At 34.3% G+C, this 23225-nt stretch overlaps 1 protein-coding gene and 1 long non-coding RNA gene across 3 annotated transcripts; one reads left to right on the top strand and one right to left on the bottom strand.

Moving 5' to 3' along the window:
• Positions 1 to 359: 359 nt before the first annotated feature.
• Positions 360 to 1244, top strand: LOC129898643 (uncharacterized). The gene is made up of 3 exons (XR_008769418.1): positions 360 to 393; positions 812 to 862; positions 1130 to 1244. It is a non-coding gene; the product is annotated as an uncharacterized LOC129898643 (long non-coding RNA).
• A 13821-nt stretch (positions 1245 to 15065) lies between these two features.
• Positions 15066 to 21855, bottom strand: LOC129900821 (5-amino-6-(5-phospho-D-ribitylamino)uracil phosphatase, chloroplastic). Of its 2 annotated transcripts, none has more exons than XM_055975886.1 (11): positions 21691 to 21855; positions 21473 to 21607; positions 20880 to 20948; positions 20668 to 20772; positions 19668 to 19722; positions 17604 to 17677; positions 17084 to 17167; positions 16866 to 17006; positions 16432 to 16497; positions 15903 to 16012; positions 15066 to 15598 (listed from the first exon to the last, which is right to left on the bottom strand). In XM_055975886.1, the coding sequence occupies exons 1-11, from the start codon at positions 21787 to 21789 to the stop codon at positions 15430 to 15432; spliced, it is 1107 nt and encodes a 368-aa protein (XP_055831861.1). In that variant the 5' UTR covers positions 21790 to 21855; the 3' UTR covers positions 15066 to 15429. The 2 variants fall into 2 exon arrangements, with proteins under 2 accessions (XP_055831861.1, XP_055831862.1); XM_055975887.1 differs by having other exon boundaries at positions 21473 to 21598; positions 21691 to 21849.
• Between the last annotated feature and the right edge of the window lie 1370 nt (positions 21856 to 23225).

Raw genomic sequence — 23225 nt, 5'->3', positions numbered from 1 at the left:
GGGATAACCCATAAAATCAAAGTTGTAGATAATTGAAATACCTTTCCAACCATAGGTCATGGTATTATATATGACATCGGAACAAAACGTTATGGACATTGTAAGGTAGAAGGGTCAAGATGGGCAGAAAGTTTGGCCCAACCTGATTCCAAGTCGGGTCAGCCCATATTTCTTACCATGTAAGAGATAAGTTCAGCCTTATCTCTTTTGTTTCATTCAATACACTTCCAGAACACCATAGAGAGAGAGAATTAAAAGCCATTTTTGACCCAAATTTGAGTCCCAATTTCTGAAGCTCGTGAAGAGAAAAACGTTGCACGTTGCGTTGTCTTCACTTTGAGCTAAAAATCAAAGAATAAGGAGTGTATTAAGGTGGTTGACTTATACTTCAAGGTAAGATTGAGGTGTTGTTTTCCTTATTATCAAGCTTGTTTAGAGATTTAACCGATTAGAACGGACAAAATAGTGTTATAAACTTGTTTGTTGCTTTGTTGGAATTTATGGATTAGGGGCTGTTTTGGTTGGATTAAATGGGTGGAATTAGTTAAGTTATAAAGTAGAATGATTGTTTATATTTTTGTTGATGTTCTTGATAAGTTGTTGTTGTCGAAATTGGGGGAATAAACTTTGTTTGCAAATCCATTTTTGGTTGGGACTGCTATTAGTAATTGTAGTATAACTTCTTGTGTAAAACTTAGTTTTAAGCGATTCAAGATGTTTTGGAAAGATATTTCATAGGGATATAACATTTATTTAGGATACAAAATCCAGTTTTGCTTTTATTGACTCGAAAAACGGTGATGAAGTACAGGGGAGGTGCTGCCCAGATTTTGGTCTAAAAATCCTACATGGACTGCTGTGGGTAGTTTGAGCATATCTTGTTGTACATAATTGTTGTAGGGGTGATTCAAAGTTGTATATGACCCTAAGACATATAGCTATAACTTTCTTTGAGGACAAAAAGCCTATTTCTCCCATTTATCCTTTCGAAACTGAGCAGCAATACAAAGCAGTAGTGCTGTCCAGAAATTTCATTTTGATACTTTGGGTTGATTTTCAGTGATTTTATGTTTAGTTTCGATATGATGGAACTTTTAAACTTAAGTAGATATTTGATTGTGTATTTAAGGTGTATATTCTCTTATACAAGCTAAGAGGAACTGTTTGATGAAGTGGATTTTGGTTGATCTATGACATAGAGAAATTGAACTCCTCGAATGGTGGTAGAACTTGTTGTGTGCTAAAACGCCAAGGTTCGTGTATAAAATTGAACTTGGAATATTTTATTTTTCTGAAATTTGAAGTATTTTGTTGGGTTATTTCCTTACTCCTTATTTTGTATTTTGGTATGACTATTATCTCAAGTATTGCAAAACTTTCGCTGAATCGTCCACTTGTACGAATTGCTTGATCATTTTCCATTCTTGTTGGGAATTTGTCCTTCTTGTTACGGTGACTTGTCATCGATATTGGCATGCCTCTCGATTCAGATCTTTCCCATCTTGACTTTGGATTTATATTTTGTCTTGCCGATGGACTTTCATCCATTTTTGAGTATGAGTGAAAAGCCACTTTCAATATGGTCTTTGATCTTCTTGATATTGGGTGACGACCCTTCTTGATATGGACACTTCTTGATTTCGGGGCTTCGGTCCGTCTTGATATTGATTGTGCTTAGTGTGAAGGCATGACGTACATATGGGGTGAAATTGATTATTTGACTACTCTTTTGAATGGAATTATAAGCATCCTTGGTACTTAAGCCTTTGAATATTAGTATTGATATTTTGAAACTCTCCAAGATTTGTATTCGATACTTGATATACTTGTTCACTTGGACTTAATGCTACCTTATTGAACCGCTTATGATGAAAAAGGAAATTGGAGAATTTGTAATGGCTCTAAGTCCAAAGGTTATACACCACTAAGCTTTATGCTTAGCGATAATTGTTTCCTATCGTAGGTAATGTGCGAGACGAGATATGAAGATGGCCATGTGGAGTAGACTTTTTGGGAGCTTTTTTGAAGATCACATATATATATACATCTAGTTTTTGTATATTATTTTGGGGACTTGTACATGATACATGTGTGGCACTTATGTACAGAATTTTGAAGGCTTGTAATTTGAACCAAGTGACTAATTTTGTTATTTTAGAGTGTGCTTTTAACTCAAGTTATGTAATGTACTAAGTTATGTTTTGACTTGTCATTATGCACGAAGGAAGATAATATTTTTGTGATAATTACTTATTTGAAGTTTTGTGTATTTTATGGACCTGCAGTATTGTTAAATTGGAAATCATTTTTTAAAAATAAAACTCCTTTATCGTATTTCAATAAGTTTTTTTAGGGTAAAATAATAGTAATAATTAGTTTTTATTTCATAAGTGGCATTCTCCTAAAAGAGGATGCTACATTTATAGTATATACTTTCATCTTTATTTGATTTGAGATAGCCATGAACCTGTCATTGGCACCACTTAGACAGTTGATAGAGGCTTCATAGACTAGATTGTTGACTTGTTGATTTGACAGTGTCTTTTCGCTAGTTTCATTCGTACTAGTCTTGTTGAATAGATTAGACTGATTATTGTCCTTTGGCCTTATTCCATAAGTATTTATTTGATCATCTTAATGATTTAAGTCTTCCTCTGGTAGAGAGTTGATTGAATAATTATGTGAATAGGCCAAGTGATTCGCTTGGGGACTAGCAATAGTCTCTAAATGCCTGCCACGCCTAGGGTACCCTGTCGGGGTGTGACAAACTTGGTATCAAAGCATAGAGTTCAAGAGTCCTTGGGAGTCTATGAAGTTGTGTCTAGTAGAAGCTTGCTTATGGGTGTATTGTACACCACACGTATAATCAGGAGGCTTTAGAGCATTAGGAATTGTTCCACTTCTTTCATATTCTGATTTCGTGCAATAGAGTTTAACTCTATTAAAGTTCCCTTCTGATTCGTGCATTGCTAAAATCTATTTGACTACCGCTCATACTCAAGTGGTTAGAACAGTAAAGCTCAGATCTTTATTGATGCATTACTTTCATATAAAGTATTCAAAGATAAAAAGACTACGCTAGGCTTGAGAGGAGCCAATTAGTGTGCACAAGTCTATTAATTTGAAAGAATGCACCCTTATTCATATAAATCGTGCATTGAGCTAGAGCAAGATATATTTACATACTCTCTTCTCTAAAAAAAACTTGCTTCGAATGTTATCCTTGAGAGGAAAGTTATGTCTCTAAATGATTAGTGTCACCATCCGATAGAATGTGATTTGAGACATGCTAAGCTATGATTCGTAGAATGATCCTAGAGCTAGAAAAATAGAGTTAGAGGACTAGGAACCAAATAGTGAGAATGGTGGTTGATTGAGACATGTAACTAGAGCTATGTATCTATAAGGTAGGTGATGGGGTTAGAAATCAAGTCCCTTTGACTTTGACTAAAGATATGGTAAGTATCGTCTAGCTTTCATGACAGGATGTAGAGGAAGAGTTAGAGTACACTCGAACCATGATAAGAGTTTTATGTTGAGGTGTATTTGTGTTAGTAAAAGACCTAGTATAGGTGTTGAATAGAAGGGAGGAATAGTCATGAGATGATAGATCTTAGCTAGGCTTATGATTTTGAAGAGAGTGCCCCATATTATTTAGAAAGATATGAATATAACTAGGCAGTGAGGTGTAATGAATGGGTAAATAGTAATTAGGTTAAGAAAGGAGATAAGGTGATAAATTATAATTAGACAAATAGTGAGATGAGGATCGATTGCTTCTCATGAGGTTTCAGTAGGAAAGTGTTTCTTAATTTCACCTAGTAGTTGTAAGTTGGTATAGCATGCGAGTAGTGTGTTATATGCATGTTAGTACTAGACCCTAAGCTTGAATTTGAGATGATAGTGTGAAGAAAGAGGGAATAGCATTATGAGTGTGATAGTGCTAGTTTTTATATTAATTTAGTAGTCTTGACATGGCGTATGCAAGAGATTAAGATATTAACTTACGAGGCGTATATGTTACGAATAGGGGTATGTGACTCTCAGATTTAAATATTGAATTGAGGCTAAGTTATTTGGTAAGAAGAGGCTTAAAATATGTATCTGAGATAGTATAGAGTTGTATAAGGCTCTAATTTTATGAGTTACTTTGGTTGACTAGTTAGTACCCTTTAGCTGCTAATGTGGAGAAGGTTGGATGTGAGTTTATCTTTATATTTATTATCATAAGAATTGTGTCGAAGGTAGTTGTATATAGATAATGATGAGTCTCTTGTTATAGTTCAAGTTTACTTCAACTAAGTTAGGAATATGTGAACCTAGAAGATAATTATTAGTAGGCTAAAAAGAAGAGGTTAGATCATAAGATTTAGAGAAAGTGGATGTGTACGCTAAAAAGAACAGTAAGTATAGAAGAATGCCTAAAATATAGAAGAAAGTTAAGGGAAGTATCTTAGAATGAGGCCTCAGTAGTAGTTTGGTATCTTTGGGTATAGTATAATCAGAGAGTTTAAGTGTTCTTATGAATAGTAATACTCTGTCGTGTTGAGTGTTGTGCTTATAACTTAGTGTAGAGAATTGGTTTGCAGACTTAAGGAGGTGACCTTTGATCTAAGGGGGAGATGATAAGGTAATGAAATAAAGTATGTCTTTAGCTTTCGGTAGTGATGATTTGATCAGAATGATACATAGATGTTTTTTTCATCTCGCATATTCCTAACACTTCAGTCGAGGTGATACTTTATTCATGTCGTATGTATGAGCACCATGACCATGTCCTAGACCTATGCACCCTCATGTTGATGCATATCTATGATGAGTTCGAGGATGAGAATTGATAATTTTATTCAACCATCCTAATTTTGTCTCATGAATCTAAGAGTTTTTAGCCCTATATTACACGACACATGACTTGAGTTTTACAATATATATAGTTCTATGAACTCATGATAGGCCCTAAAAGACTATAGAGATCATATCAGTTATGAATATTCCCATATCAGACTTTCTTGAATGAATCGTGCTTATGACTTTTTGCTCAAAACTTTATTTGTGATTTTTCCTTTCTAGTGTTGATAGTGATATTGATGATAGTAGACTGAGTAGAGTGAGAGTAGATGAGGGAGAGTGAGTATTTCCTGATTGTGATAGTTGTGTTATACTTGTCTAGTTAAGGATAGAGGTGTATAAGAGGAGCAAGATGAGACCCTGTGATGTGAATTAGATAGGTAAGAGTATTAGTGTGTCTCTGGGTAAGAGATCATGCAATAATGGAGGTAGAAATATTAAAGTAGGCTAGACAATTCTTAGATGTGGTTGAGATAGTTAGAGTGACAGGCTTGAGTGTGTGGTTTTCATTATGAGAGTGATGGCAGTAGGCAATTGATGACTTTAGGGTGATGATTATGAGTGTTTGTATGAAGTGGTGGGGAGGAGTAGTATTCTATTAGTAAAAGGTCCTTATGGAGGTATAGTGTATGATTTGTATAAGTATGATCATATTAGGACTAGCACCTTGAGACTTAGAGTTAGGCTTGAACCTGGTAAGAGGAATGTTGAGGGAAGCATTCGAGGTTATAGATCTTCTCTCATCCCTGGTATGATGTCTTCTAACGAGTAAGTTCCCTATCTTGGAATGGGATGGATAAGACTTAGTTCACCAAGTTATGGAGGAAGAGAAAACCATTTCGAGTTTGAGGTGAATGATTGGATGTACGTGAAAAGTATTATGAGTCTTGGAAAGAAGAGGAAGCTTGGGCACCAATACATTGGCCTTACCAAAGGGTGAAGAGGATTGGAGATGTCACTCATGAATTGGAGTTACCTTCTGATTTAGTCGTCATTTCTCCGGTGCTTTATGTCTCGATGATTGAAATAGTTCTTGGGAGATCCGTTGTTGGTAGTTCCCATTGATAGTGATGAAATCAAGGATAGACTATCCTATGAGGATGATATAAAGACAAAATATCCACTTTTATTCTTGCCATCAATGATGATGTCGAAAGTAACATCCTATTCTTGATTCGAGTTGATATTTTTTTCTTTATTGAGTTCGACGGTTGATGATCTAGATGTTTGAATAATTCAAATGATTGAGTTTTGACGTTCAATTTGTGACTAATGATGAGAATGTTGAATTTAATGTCCCTACTCTTGACTTGAACTAATTTGTCTATTCTTGAATCTGAATAGTTGATTGTCTATATAGTTTGATTGTTGATTGGTTGATTTAATTGAGTCTTGATTGTAATTTGTTCCTCGATTCCACACCTTTTTTTACTCATCATTCGAGGATGAATGATCCCAAGGGGGAGATATTGTTATACCCCAAAATTTTTAAGCTAATATCCAAGCCATTCTTCATATGCGCATAGGCCCGAACCCGATGACTTCTAATTGTATATATGCTTTAGGAGCAATTCCTAAGTCTTTGAAGTCTATTATAGGTGAATTAGGGTCATAAGGAATCTCTAGTACTAAGTTGAATTCAAAGATAAGATCTTATAAGGGTCAACTCCAAATAATTATATCTCTCATCATGCAAAGATTTAGGTGGCCCATTACCTATCAAATAAAAGGTCTATGAGTCTTCTTTTCAATGCCACCTAGTTGAATCAATTGGAGTATGGGGTAAAAAGTTATATCCATTTTACTAATATTGTCTGGTCGTGCGCCGGCCACGCGCACGAGAAATTTTCCATGCGCTAGCACAATGAGGCAGTGCTTACTTCCCTCTCCGCGTGTTGGCCGCGCTAAGAGCATTTTATGCATGCCCATGAAGGCCTGTGTTTTTTTAATAAAACCCAAAAGACGTAATTCATCTTTCTAATTCAAATATTTACCCTAGAAAGAGAAATTCTCAAGAAACTAACTCCCTCCATGGTTCATCCATCATTCAAGGTAAGATTTGACCATGAAATTCCCTAATTTCTTCATCTCAACACCAATTTATATCTTTTACCCATGGAATCTATAGGTTTTTAAGAAAATCAATCTCTAAGGTTCAAGAAATGGATTCTTGCCATCTCTTCCTCCAAAGATCTCACCTTTCTCAAAAATTAGGAATATATAACAGATGTAAGGCTAAAATAAAGCATGGACTTTGCTCTTTCATGTGCCCATGATTATGATAGGTTGTTTTGTGAATGAATTTAGTCCCCACAATTATGATTTATTGAATTGTGACTGAATTGAGTCACCATGATTGTGTTTCTTGAGAATTTTCTTTAAATTTAACATATTTTTACATAATACTGCGTAATTGATGATTTCTATCAACTTGTTCTTGAACAAATAATTTTAACTATTTACTTCATAAGACCTTAAGATATTTTGACTAATATTGGATAAATATGATTAAGGATTGAGTGTAAAGCCTTGAACTTGTGAATGTATGATTATGATTGGAATGTGAGCATAATGATAGTCTTGATGAAACTTGATAGTCTTTGCATCTTCATTATTGAACTAAATTGAATGGTCTCAACTAAATGTTATCATAAATAATTGTCCTAACTACTCATAAATGAATGATTTGGAAATGATTGGAAAATGGTTGTCTGAATAGACTGATTTGATAAAACTGATGAATTGATAAAAGTCCATATGAGGCTTGTTCATTGGTTGATTGGGATTGATTTTCCTATGAGCATTGAGTATTGGGAGGAGTATCGAGCACCGAATTGGATAAGAATAAGTAATAACTCAAACTCAATAACTACGTAGCTAGTGTAGGAGTGGATTGAACCATTAAAGTCAAATATTTCCCTTTATTTCAATGTCCTGAAAAGATAGGACTTGATTGTTTGATTGGATCCTTTATTGGATGATTCGTCCTTTACTCTGGCAAAGTACTAGACGGTTTTGGCAACAGCAACAGACTTGTTGTACGATTACTGGCTCATAAGTGATTATTGTCGGATAAGAGAAACTCCCATATAGGTTTTGATAGTACTCTAATTTGATTGGATTGGATTGGCTCGGATTTGGATTGGAGTGGATAGTATATGATTGGTCTTTATCTAAACCTTACTCTTGCTTTAGACTTATGACATCCTGATTGAATTTCATATCTTTCTGATTGCGATATCTGAACTGGTATTATTCTACCTTATATATGTTTTATTCTGTCATATTATATACTCTTACATTGCACGTACTGACGTCTATTTGGGCCTGCATCATTTTATGATGCAGAGATAGGTACTAGAGATCATCAACAGGCGCGTCGTTGAGGATCTATTGGTATCCAGTTTATTGGTAAGTCCTCCCTACTTATGGAGGATGCCACTCTTTTATTATCTAGCTTTAAAGTTTAGACTTTCATCTTTATTTGATTTGAGATAACCATGAACTTTTCATTGACACCACTTAGACAGTTGATAGAGGCTTCATAAACTAGATTGTTGACTTATTGATTTGACATTGTCTTTTCGCTAGTTTCATTCGTACTAGTCTTGTTGATTGGCTTAGACATATTATTGGCCTTTGGCCTTATTCCATAAGTATTTATTTGATCATCTTGATGAGTTAAGTCTTCCGCTGATAGAGAGTTGATTGAATAATTGTGTGAACAGGCCAAGTGGTTCCCTTAGGGACTTCCAATAGTCTCTAAGTGCCGATAAAGCCTAGGGTATTCTAGCGGGGCGTGACATGTAGATAGTACCTTCACTAAGGCATTTTCTAAAATCCAACTTCACTAAATGCTCATCAATCCTATTGTACCAAGCTCTGGGCGCATGCTTTAGTCTATACAAAGCTTTTTTGAGTTGATACACTTCATCTACAGGCCCTTTTACTGCAAATCCTTTAGGCTGCTTAACAAAAATTTCCTCCTCAAGAAAGCCATTCAAGAATGTAGATTAAACATCCAACTAAAACACTTTCCAACCCTTTTGTACAGCTATAGCCAACGATAAGTCGATGGTTTCTAATCTAGAAATAGGAGCAAATGTATCAGAAAAATCAATACCAAAAATTTGAGCATACCCCTTTACAACAAGTCTGGCTTTGTGGTTGTTGATAGAGCCATTTGCATTCAACTTAGTTCTAAAAATTCACTTCACTCCTATGATTTTCCTATCTTCGGGTCTTTTTACAAGTTTCTAGGTCTAATTCTTCTTAGACATGGCGAGTTCCTCTTTCATTGCAGTTCTCCATTTAGGATTTTTTTCTACTTCCCAAAAATTCGTTGGCTCAAGAACAACCATATTGCATCTCTGATAGATATTAGAAAGAGGTCTTGTACCGCTTGCCGGGACACCATCCACCAATTCATCTTCTTTCAGCTGGAGCATTATACTTTGATCTGGAATGAATGTTGGTTCTACTTCTTTCCAATTCAATTGTTCATCTTCTATGAAATGCACATCTCTACTTATCAGGATTTTCCTTGTATGAGAATGGAAAACCCTGTAAGCCTTAGAAACAGTGGTATAATCCACAAATATTCGAGCTTCTGCCCTTTTATCTAACTTATCTCTTTTAGTCTGTGGCACATAAGTAAAGCACAAGCATCCAAACACTTTGAGATTTTTTAAAAAATGTTTGTAGCCATACCATACTTCAAATGGAATCTTTCCTATTAATATTTTTGTTGGAAGCCTGTTGAGTAGAAAGACTGATGTATGTGCATCTTCTGCCCAGTACTTTTTTGGCAAACACTTCTCGTACAACAAACATTTAGCCATCTCCATTATGGTACGATTCTTCCTCTCACTAACTCCATTTTCTTGTGGAGTATATGGAGCAGTGTGCTGGTGTTCAATCCCGGCTTCTTCACAAAATATATTAAACTAATCAGATGTGTACTCCTTACCATTATCGGCCCTTAAAGATTGAATCTTATAACCACTTTGAGTTTTGATCCATTGCTTGAATTTTTAGAAGATAGCGACAACCTCTAACTTGAACCTAAGAAAGTAAATCCAACACATTTTCATATAGTCATCAATGAAAACTATATAATACTTACTCCTTTTGAGTGACAGAGTTCTTTGAGGACCATCTAGATCTGGGTGAATTAAGTTTAGCTTTTCAGTAGCTCTCCAAGTTGCCTTGTTGAAAGGAAGCCTTGTTTGCTTCCCAAATTAACAATTTTTACAATCTGGTATTTCAGCCTCAAGGTTAGGCAGCCCTCAAACTAAATCTTTCTTCTATAGGTTCATTATAGCATCATGATTGAAATGTTTGAGCCTTTTGTGCCAAACTTCTACATTAATCTTAACTGCAGAATAAGCTTTTTGATCATGCACTAAAGGATCCAATGTGAAGATCTTTCCCTTCATCATTACTTTGAATAAATTTTTTCCATCTTCATCTTTGATTTGACAATAATTGACTTCAAAGAGAATTTGAAACCATTCTCAAGCATCAGGCCAACACTTAATAGACTATGACTTATATTAGGTACAAAATACACACCTTTCATTAGTTTTGTACTTGAAACAATTTTAATTTCTACAGTACCTTTGTCTTCAGTAGTAATATAATCTCCATTGCCAACTTGTACTTTGGAACTGAAGTATCCAACTCCTTGAAGAGATCACGATCAAATATCATGTGGTTTGTGCAACCACTGTCCATAAGCCACTTGTCACTTGAGTTGCTAGTTGTAAAACATGTTGCTACAAAGAGTTGCTCCTCATCTTCTTGATTTGCTACTTGTGTAGTATTATTTTATTGAGTTTTATTCTGACAAATTTTTTGATGATGTCCCATTATTTGACATTTCTCACACTATTGGTCTGGCCTTCTCCAGCATTTTAATGGTGGATGACCCTTCTTTCCACAATGCTTGCAAGGAGGAAAATCATGTTTTGTTTCCCTATTGACCCAAAGAGAATGAGAACCTGAATTTTCCTTCTCTTTCCACTTCTTCTTTTCTTTGTCTCCCTAATTTCATTGAACTTTTGCAGGTAGTGCATCCTCAACAGATCCTTCAGACCTCATAAGTCTTCTTTATTCTTGTGCCTGAAAGGAAAAGTTGATCATAAATTTGTAGAGTTTACTAGAATTCAATAGTTTTGTCAAACTAATTATTGACAGATCCTTAGAATTTTCCAGCAAGGAAATAGTTGCTTCAAACCTTTCGGGGACTGTTACAAGTATTTTTTGAACCAATCTAGAATCAGGAAATTTAGAGCCAAGTAATCTTACACTGTTGGCAATGTTGATTAATCTGTGAGAATAGTCTTTGACTGTCTTTGAATCCTTCATCTTCTAAAGTTCAAATTCTCTTATCAGTTGAGAATACGCATTCGTTTTATCCGTTCATCTCCTTCATATTCTCTCTTTAGGAAATTTCAGACCTCAGATGCTAATTTCATTATCATAATCCTAACAAATATTTCAGATGAGACTGCAGCAAATAATGTTGCTATAGCCTTTGATTTTCTTATTTTCTTCTCCTTGTGATTCCTTATCTGCGTCATGATTGGATTTTCAGGCAAGGGAAGAACTTCGCAGTCTCATCAACAGCTTCTCACAGATCATTTGCCTCCATGTGTGCCTCCATTCTTGTTGCCCAGACATGATAGCCTTCACCTTTATAGACAGGTGGTGCTAGTGCAGTAAAAGGAGTTTCTGAATCCATATAAGAAAAAAAGGAATAAGAAAAATGAGTTTCCTCAATTACAGGTCCCTCAAGAAAAGTGTTCTGATACCACTTTTGTTGGAGTTTATGAGTTTAACTTCAACCCTAGAAACAGAAAATAAAGGCAAGAAGAAGAAAAGAAAGATTTGCTGGAAAGATGATTTTTCATTGAATTGAAATGGAGTTTAAATAGAGGGAAAATGCAACAAGTAGAGCCTATATTTCAGCAACTACTTTGCACATGATCCCATAATAAATAAACTGCTTAAAATAATAGCTAACTCTTACAAAACAACAACTAAGTTAAACTACTGAAGATAGCTAAAAAGTTGGAGAATATTCAGCAATTTTTATTTGACTAGTTACTGCAGTAACTAAGGCAATTAATCAACACATATCAAAAATACCGGCTGAATTTTTTTGTCCATAAGACAAATACTCTACATATGCAAGCATAAAAATACCCCAATTTCTGCATGCAATCAAAAGTTAAAAACCCAAAAAAAATATAATTAATGTAGAAAAACCTGTAAAAAGTAATAGAATATGTTGCAGTGAAAAAAATACGTATCTAATAGCAAAAAGTCTATTTGTGGGCAGTGTATACCCAAGTAATAGGGGTATATAGGGTACAATCACATTAGATGTATAAGGTACAAATCACACTAAATGTGTTCTAAGTGCTATTTGTATCCTAAGTGTGATTGGTATCACACTACATATATAGGTGAATACATTATCAGATAGCATAAAAATCACACTTAAAATACATTAACAGATAGGATACAAATCACACTAGATATTTTCTAAGTGTGATTTGTATTCTAAATGTGATTGGTATCCCACACTATACAAAAAGCCTACATACATGAGTGAATATATTATCAGATAGGATACAAATCACATTTGTATTTTCAGTGAAAAGGATACATAACAAATTCAGTGGCATACCTATTGGAATGAATTCAAACCAAAAGAAAGAAGTACAATTTAAAAAAAAAAAAATTACAACTACTCTGTGAGAGAATAAAAATTTAGAAATGATACAAAAACAAATTAGTTGGCATACCTTTCTGGAATGAATACAAACCAATAAAGAAGTGCAATTTTCTTTAAAAAAATACAACTATTAGCCGAGAAGAAAAATAACTGACAAACGTCAATTGTTAAGAATACAAATCCGGTAGGAATACAATATTTTTCCAAGCTATTAGAGGAGAATCTACAATGTTTTTCTCTTTGAGTCAGCCATTAGAGGGGAATCTACAATGTTTTTTCAAGCTACATTCCAATCCAAAATAACCTACGCCCAAAAATTAAAATTGCAAGAGATAACCTCAAATATAAAAAACGAAATCATAAAAATATGAAAAAATATTGAAAAAGATAACTCTAAAAAAAAATACATGAATCAATGAGACTGTTAAATAATCTTGTGGATATTCTTACAAATTCTGGAAAAAAATTAAGAGGGAGCGAAAGAGACAAAAGTTGGAAGCAGAGAAGAATGGGGGAAAATAAAGAGAAAAGTATTTCACCTTTTAGTTAATTTGAATTTTGAGAGAGAAAGTATGAGATAGTTGAAAGAAAGAGAAAAAATCAGATTGTGCATAAAATGTGGGGTAAAAATCAGATAATTTAGGGAGGGACTTAGGATACCATTATTTTGATACTTTACTAAAATATTGTCCTTTTTACTAATATTTGTGTAGCTATTTTCAATAAATAAGTTATAAAATTTGCTTAATTAGCTAATTTTTCCTTTTTAAAAAAATAATTTTGGGCCTAGAGAGCATGGGTCATCGGTTCAAAAAATTAGAAAAAGCTAAAATAGATTAATGGGATCAAAGTACAATATACAAATTTATATATAAAAGTTGATGTATGTGCTAATATTTAACTGCCATGAAATAATTAACTATAGCAGGGGTGTACATGGACCGGGTTGGTTCGGATTTTTTACAAATCAAACCAAACCATTTGTGTCGGGTTATTAAATCTATAAATCAAATCAAACCAATAAAAGTCGGGTTTTTCGATATCAATATTTCTCGGGTTTTTCGAATTTTTTCGGGTTTTTCGGATTTTTTCGGGTTTCTCGGATTTTTCATAGTATTTAATAAAAAGCACAGAGCAGTGCTTCTTAAAAAGAGTTCTAATACAAAATATCAACATATAAGATGGAGGCAGAATACTGTTTGAAGTTTTAATATAACTTTATAAGATGAGCTTTTTTGTATATTATTTAGATGAGTTTCTCAAGTCCAAATCTAAATGTAAGAAAGAAAACAAAAATTATGAAAAATTTTAAAAAAATATTTATAAATTACATTTTAATAAATATTTTTATGTATAAGATAATTTAAAAGTAGTATATCTATAATTGGGTCGGTTTGAGTTTGGTTTGACTTTTTTTAGTTAAAACCAAACCAACCCTATAATGGTCAGGGTTTTTTTCCAAACACCAAACCAAGTCAAACCAAACCACTAGTCAAATTTTTTTTCCGATTTGATTTGGTTTATCGATTTGGTACGGTTTATCGATTTGCCCTGTACAGCCCTAGCTGCTATTATTATGTAAAGATTTTTTAAATATCATCTACAATATCTTCAATACATCATTTGCATATATAAAATTACTAAATATATAAATATATCATTTTGTTAGGGACTTACTAAAAGGAAAATTGTCCCATATAATTGAAACAACAGTGTAGTACAATATTATAGACCAAAAATAAACTAAAAAATGGGAAGTGAAATTACGAAGATGATGATGATGATAAAGAAGAAGGTACTATACGTGTGGATTATTACCAAAATAATTATACACTACTTAAATTTTGAAGCTACATGATAATTGATAACATATTATTTGTTGTTAGATTCCCTTCGAAAGCAAGAAAAATAACAATATTGCTTTTCAAATATTCCTTCATTTTTAAAATATGTATCGTTAAAGTTGAGCTACATCTTCTAAGTCATTTCTTCAATCATATAATATAGCACAATTAAAATATAAAATTTTAGACAATCGATCTAATTGTTATTGAGCATTTCGTATCCATTACCTATTTAATTTTATATAAGTAATTCAAGTAAGAATTGATGCTCTCTAGTACTTGAAATTTTATGATGAATTTGTGTCATATTTGGTCTTTGTTCGTAATATTTGAGAAACACTTCAAATGTATACTCTATTTTCGAAAATAAAGTATCACATAATTATTTTCTTTAATATTATCCGCACACAGCGCAAGTACTAAAAGTGTCCCTTCAAAGTAAAGACTTCAAACTAGAGTCTCTTTTCCTTAAAAAGAGAAAAACTAACTAATACTGAAAACTAGAAGTCAAGTATCTAACTGTCAATGCCGAGACGCTACCTTTTGTCATCAGAAAACCACAAATAGGAACATAACCCGAAGCCACAAGTTGAAAAATCAACAATTTCATTCAAATTGAAATGTAAAAGAACAAAGTTACAATCTGTTCATATATATATATATATACTCAGAAGAATTACAATATTGCATGCACCTAAAAGCAACTATTAGTCGTGACATGGATCGTAATACCACCACCACTGCTGGTAGATATCAGTTTGAATTAAACGGTTTGATCAGACGAAGAGACAGAAACCCCAAAAGAAAAAAGAGAAAAAGAAGACCAGAAAAGTATTTCTGAGTTTCAGATTACCCCAAGGTAAATCATCTTCTGCCAGCTGTATTTATCTAAAGAATGAATGAAGGCAAGGGACGGCAAGACCTACAGATTCTAAACTAAAAGGGCATTTACATGTAGGAAAAGAAGGTGGTAGACTGTTGTACCAAACTGGTTCAGAAAATGGTGTCAATTGTAAGCTTCCTTCTGCGCGGTGCTTTTTCCGCTATTTGCTTCTCTAGGTCCATAAAGTTGGAACCTTTATGTGCAAATAATCTCCTGAGATTTATCACAGAAAGCTCACTGAAGCTACCTACAGCAAGGTCAGCTTGCCCTAAATCATACCTGCAATTTTCAAACTCGTAAATAAAAATTTGCAAGCAGAAGCAGTTACATACTTGTTGCATTTGAAGAAAATTAAAATAGCAAGAAAATCCAGAATTTGTATTAATATATCAACACTTGAAACAGATATTGAAGTAAGCACCTAGTCCTAAACCCACCCCCTTAGAAGGAGGAAGGATCTGGGACTCCTTTTCGGCAGCAAAGAACATTTTGTGTCCAAACATAATATGATTAGACAGTTCAAAAAAGACTGAATCCAGAACTTCAACAATAAGGGGAAAAACCAGAAAACAGTAATACATACGCAGGGTGAGCACCAATAAGTGCCACAGCCATCATTGTACAGTTGTGAGCAGCAGTTATGCCCCTAGGATCGTCCTCAAACACCACACACTTTGATGGCTTTCTGTCCAGCTGCAGAATTTTGTTTTTTCTATAGGTAAGCTCCAACTAAACCAAGAGAGTTCAAAAGAAGGTTTGTGTTTTGGTCTGTGCTTAAAAAGCATAGAAGAAAGAGTAGAGAGTGTATAGTTAAACTATCATTTAAGTGGATTAGCAGGTCAATATTGCTAGGATTTAGTATCCAATGCAGATGTAAGTTTAAGCAAAAAATTAGGACTGCCACGCCATATTAAAAGAGAAAACTAAGCATTTTTAGTTCACACACCACACTTCTAGATATTCTTCCCCTTCATATGAGTAAGAAATAATGTGCTAAAAGCAACCCCCATCCCCAAAGAATCCAAATGAGACAGTAAGCTTAATATGGTTTTAGTATTCTTAATGTGTTAGAAATGCACCGGTCCAACACTCAAAATAAACTTCAGCCTTACCTTCACAGCTGCAGAAAGAAATCTATGTGCTATAGACTCCATTCCATCCTCCTCTGTCACAATTGCCTGCATCAGCAGCATGACAGTCAACAACATGCACATGTTAATAGCCGACCACATTGTATACATCATCTCTAAGAGACTGTTTGGATTGGCTTATAAGATGCTTATAAGCTGTTTTCAACTCTTTTTGAGTGTTTGGATGGCCAACTTAAAGTCATTTTGTGCTTAAAATAAGTCTCAATAAATAGTTGGGTTTATTTGGATGAACTTATTTTAAACAAGTTTATAAGTTGAAAACAGCTTATAAGTCAAAAAAAAAAAAAGTTGGTCTGGACCTACTTTTTTTTTAAAACTTCTAAGCTGTTTTCAACTTATAAGCTGCTTAAAAATAAGTCAATCCAAACAGGCTATAAGAGAATGTAATAAACTACCTGGAAGTACTTCATGAGTCCCATGCGCTCTAAGGCTTCAACCATATTTCTGCGATCAAGACTTGACACAACAGCGCAAGGGATACGAGCAGTTGACACAGCATCCAACCATTCTTTCAACCCTTCAATTGGCTCTGAAATCTAAAAAGAGGAGAATTATAGTGATATTTTTGAGTTCATCGAAAAACACAGCATCCCATTCTGCAAAAATGCTTTACTTTGAGAAGCTTGTCATGATAGAGTTGGGAAAGTCTCGTCTTCAATCGATCTTGATCAGCTTCATTCTTCTCCCTTGGCAGCGCCTGTAATTGCATAGGATTTATCAAAAATAGACATTTTAATAAGACATTGATTATATAAGAAAGGATTTCTACAAAACTAGAAAACAATCTCCCAAAGTAAGCGGGACCTTTTTATTTTTCCTGGAGAGCTTGATCAATGCTATCTTTTATCTCAGTGATTTTCTATAGAGAAATGTTGTATTTTACCTCCCAAAAACGTCCTAAAAGAAAACTCAAACCTGATAGTCCACTATTTCTCCAATCAAAAAGACATGTACACCGACTCATATGCATAGAGGCAAATATCACAGAGGATTTAACAATTATTTATCTAACAAAAGAGTAAAAAAGTCTGATGGGACACAGACTTGGACCAAAAATTAAGGGGCGAGACTATCCATACTCATTGTTCAAATAAAATAGGTAGTCGTGACTTGTATGAGCATTAACTCCTAACCTTATGCAGAACTTGATCAGCAGTTGCATAAAGTAATAGACGCTGCACACTATCATCTTCAGGAAGCTCTAATCCTGCACATAACCAAATGATAAATAACTTATATTATTTAACAAAATAAAGTCAAAATTAAAAGCAGCAGTAATGAGCATCTACAAACTGAGGAAAGTAGTCATCAAAACTAAAAGCATCAGTAATGAGCATCTACAAACTGGAAAGTAGTCATTGTTTTTAATAGGCCAAATACATATGCGGCCCCTTAAACTTGTCCGAATTTTTCACTTAAACACCTGAAGTAAGAGTTATACCTATTGAACACCTCAACTATATTCAAACTGTGTCAATTGAACACATATTGCACAGTTCTAGATTAGGTTCAGAGCGTGAAAGCCACTTGCCATGACATGAAAAATAGAGCCAATAATAAGAATACACATCATCAAAGAAGCAAAAGTCAAAATTAAAAGAACAAATAAAAATATCTTTTGCAGCTTATGGCATTCTTCTTCCTCAGAGAGAAGCCTTCATCTCTTTCCACCACTAAAGCACCAAGAGCTAATACCAGATACTTTCTTCTTTCTCCCTCTTCTTATATCATTATCACCCTCCTTTCCCCCTACATTCATCCTATTCATATGGTCCCTTCCGACTTTTCACTCACTCCTCATGCATAGTTTTCAGAGAGAAATCATACATTTTTCAGCTTCTGGGATCAACTTCAAATGTTTGCCTAGCCTTTATTTTACCTGGTACAATTGCTCTATAGATAAACAACGGACAAGATAATCTTTAGACAAAATGGCTGCAAGGTAAGATGTAATGGGAACTGGGTTAGTCCCTCAAAAATGGGAAATTGGGGAGAAGAAGTCTGCAACTTTTAGTATTGCATTAAACCAAATGGAACTTGCGTGGGATAACTTAATGCAATTAACTAGGCTACAAACCTATTTGAAGAAGCAAGGATAATTTTAGAATCAAATTTATATTTTGTTTTGTTATTGTGGTTCAGTGACGTGCAGCGGCGAGATAGGTGGTGGCTATTGTTTTGGTGGCAAGAGTGGTGGAGATGCATCATAAATTCATAAGAGAAAAAATAAATAAAATAAAATAGATTATGGCTTTCCACTCACTCAGAGGAGAGTGCATTGCACATGCTATGCCATGTCAACAACATGTGTCTATGAGGTACACATTAAATCAAGATAGGTATAACTATTAGTTCAAGTATTTAAATGGAAAATTCCAACAAGTTTAAGGGGCCATGTATGTATTCAGCCTTTTTAATAATTCAGAAGTTCATTCTTTAGCTAGTTCTTATCTCCCATAAACTGCAAAGATTAGTTTTACATCATAAGCTTCCCAATTGTTTAAAATTGCAAACCTATGGGTCTTGAAGATTGTGCTGCTTGTATGATTGCACACCATAAGTTTCTTACAAGGGCTCATTTTCCATGGAATGAACATTGAGACATCAGATGATCATAATTTATTTATTTTTTATTTTTTATTTTTTTTTGGGAGGGGGGGGGGGGATGGGGGTAGATTAATCACTACCCCTGATCCCTTCCCTTCCCCCAAGATCAAGAATTCCATTCAGCCCATGACGGGAGATAAACCAATTAGTAAAAGCCAATATCACCCTGATCTCTGATATAGGTGAATTTGGATTGATAGAGCCAGAAAGAATCTGACCTATCACCGTCTCAAATATATATGGAGATACTAAAGAATACCAATAAGATCCAAGATTATGTACAGATGACATATCACCGGCACTCAGATGTTTTATTTTATAAATGACGAGCAAATAATTTTACTGTACGACCAATAAGAAACAAATGTATGATTCTGAAAATTTGTCTCACCCATGTGGGATCCTCCAAAAATGCACTACATCCGGAGGATCCAACATGCACCCATTTTTAGAAGAGTCCGAGCAACATAGGTGAGTTCAATCCCCCGGATTGGCTAATGGTATACAGATGAAACAATATTAATATTTGCATGCAACCCGAGAGAAGAAGTTTAATTACTCAGAGCCAGAAAAATCGGCAAGTCACTCACCTTCTTCAGACGCAAGTTGATTCCAGGCATCCAACTTTAGAGCTCGAGAATCTGCCTGAGATGTATGATGTAGAAGTACATTATCAACAAAGAATTGAGTGTTATGACTTCCACTCAAGTAGAAGAAAGAACTCAGCAACACAATTGCTGCGAGCTTCATTATTGGAACATTAATATCTACCACATCGTTGATCTACAATTATCTTCAGCAACATGTCTAGAGGAAATCAATCCAAACATAATCTTATCTCCCACTCCCCCCCTCCCACCCCCCCACATGCACAAACCAACCAATATACATTGTACGTATTCATATAATTCTCTTTTCTATTCTATCAAGTTCTTTCTTAACATGAACCAAGTTTTCATTGCCTTTTGTCTGAGTTCCAGTCCATGCACCTAATACTTTATACAAAACAAGCCACCTCTCCTCTTTAGGGACGTTGTTGTTATCTTAAAGCCTCAATTCCTGGGGTGAGTGACGAAACGCCATAATTTGGGGATCTTGTACTTCTATTGCAGTTCCAATTCATGTTTGTATTTAGAGGAAAGTTCCTTGACTTATATACACACACATACATAGAGAGAGACCCATAGGAAGAGAGTGAAGTTCTTTAATCTGTCTTTCACATAATTTTTATTAAAAAAAAGGTCTCCCATAGAAGAACCAAATTGGAGAGCAGGGAAAAAGATGAACAATAGAAGACTTTGAGTTTGTAAGGCAAGGTCATCAAAGATTCAGACGTTGGGTCTAAATGTAACAAAACCAGCACCCTTCAAGAATTCCTTATTAGCATGCAATATTAGATGGGGACAAGAAGCATAAACATAGGGCAAACCAACAACAGAAGATTACTTCCTTTTATATGGACATAATAATTTGCCAGCCAGACTTCAGAGATCACTTTCATTGATATAGTTGATCATAGATAAAGTAAAAATTCACAAATCAGGTAACCACTCTTAAATTAGACCAGATGGTCAAAGATTGAGGTCTTACCACCACATTATCCCAAGAGAAAATGAGGCCGTAAGCTTCATCAGGCTTCATCGCATAACGGATTCTTCGCAGGAAACCCTCTTGCAGTCTATCATTTAAAAAATCCTAAATGCGAAAAAAGGAACTCCTTGAGTATAAATATGTTGCCTTGTAGCACCAAAAGGCGCAAAGATTCATAAACCCTGTTACAAAATCTAAACTTCTGGTCTTACCACATCAACTTTGAGCAGTCCATTGGGTCTAAATGTCTCGAAACCTTCTCCGTATTCAGCACCAATTGCCTACAAAATCCAATAAGCACAAACAAATACCATGTCGGTCCCATTTTGAACAACAAAATCACAACTTGGAAACATTTTTTAAAATATTTTTAACTATAATTACAGCAACTTAGTGTTTTTTAAAATTATGATGTTGCTTGGGCCACCTTTGTGTATCTCAAGTATTCAATGGGCAACATGTCACATCCAATGAGCATAGGTATCAAGTAGCTCTATCGAGGCTAAAGCACATGGCTAACACTAAGTCATATAACTAAGACCCAAACTTGGGACCTCCGCGTTGTCACTCCTATACCTCAACCATTCAACAATCCTTTTGTGAACAATATTTTGTGTAATTTCTAGATATGTAAATTTTTAGTTTAAAATTAATCATTTTACATGAAATATTTGATGTGCTGCTTCTTGTATATATAAATATTATTCTTAAGCAATCACGACCAACCTCAGAGGAAACAGATGGATAATATAGGTACAATAAAGTAGAAAAGTTAAAAGAGAAGCTAGTAAAGGCAAATACCTACCTCTTCCATAAAAATCTTGTTAGGTGTAGCTGGAAAATCTTCAAAGTCCCCATTATCACCCGTACCCAACGCCTTCACAATCACCAAGCGTTGATAACACTGGGATGATTTCAAAGGCTTCGATTTCTGTAGTCTCTACAAAGAAAATTGAAATAAATAAAGAGATAATAAGGAAGAAGATTTTTGAATTAAATTAGAGACAAGTACAAAGAACGAACCAAGAATTGTAACTTTTTGGAGAATTGAGGAAGGAAAGAGTTCGGTTGCAACGGAAGCTGAGCCTGAGAACAACTGCGGAAGCTAAGAGTGCCCTCCATTTTTAGTATGATAAATTCTGGAGAAGCTCTTCCTGATTAATTAAAACCAAAGGGGCGAAGATGGTTAGCTTGGGCCTACCTTCAACTTATCCATTTAAGATTAGGGAAAATTACTTATTTACACATATTATAATACCATATTTACTAATATTTTCTATCATATAAAAAAATATTAAAAATTTCTTTTTTTAACTATCTCTCCATCTCACAGATACATCACATTTTACTTCACTCAACTACCCTAAATTCACGCCTAATCTATAGTTTCGTCGTCAGCAGCTTTTTTTTTTTCAATTTCAGTACATTTATTACTCAATTTCAAGCTTCCAAGTAAGGTATATTCAATTTTTTCCTTATCTGGAATCTCACTTCATTTTCACCTCCTTCGATTTACTCTGTTTTCTTCAGTAACTTTTTATTTTTTTACTCATATTCTTCACTGATACATATGCATTCCGTTCCATCTTTTAGTGTTGGTCTCACATAGTTAAAAAAAAAATCAAGAAATTCTTGTTTCACTGGTTCTGATTCATCTTGGGAATGTTACGACGAGGTTAGATCCAAACATCATAACGATCCAGTAGTGATGGATAAGCTACGTGAGAAATTGAAGTCGAAATCTCCTATTCAACATGCACCCAAAGAAGAAAATAAGAAGATTGAAGGGGTTACAACACGCCCTAATCTCCCAAAGGTATGATTTCATATAAGATGTGTTTTTTTAAATGTTGTTTTTTCTGAAGATTCACTACTTCTGATACATCTAGTTTATGTACCGAATTCTTATGTATCAAGCTTTACTACTTCTAATACATCTTGTTTATGTATCATATTCTCATGTATCAAGCTTTAATGTTTCTGATACATCGTGTTTATATTATTATTTTTTTAAATGTCTTTTTTTCTGAAGATTTACTAATACTGATATATCTTGTTTATATATCAAGATTTAATGTTTCTGATATATTGTGTTTTTGTATCGAATTCTCATGTATCAAGCTTTAATGCTTCTGATACATCTTGTTTATGTATCAAGTTCAAGTTGTATTTAATCATTTTTCATGTCAATGCAGGGAATGAAGTACGTCATCAAGAAGATCCCTTCACACTCCTTGAGATTCGGCACTGCATATACGGCTAATTTTATTGATGATTTCAAATCATCAATAGGTGAAGAAGCTATACAGTTATTTAGGTAAACCATATTTGGTCACTACCTAAATATGCCACAGTGCAATTTTTAAGGGCAAATCATCAAATGCCTTTTACTTTTTGAGGTAGAGCAAAAAAAACAAAGAGAAATTACACATTCATCACGTGCAGGGTAACATACTATGATTCACAATCAAGAAATTTTCTATTATTATTGGTTTGCAATGTACCGTAATATCAATGATTTTTGATACCCAGATGCACCAACAAGTAGATTATTGTGT

Source organism: Solanum dulcamara, chromosome 8 (assembly GCF_947179165.1).
Source record: "Solanum dulcamara chromosome 8, daSolDulc1.2, whole genome shotgun sequence".
NCBI lineage: Eukaryota > Viridiplantae > Streptophyta > Magnoliopsida > Solanales > Solanaceae > Solanum > Solanum dulcamara.
This window is presented reverse-complemented; position numbering and strand designations above follow the sequence as displayed.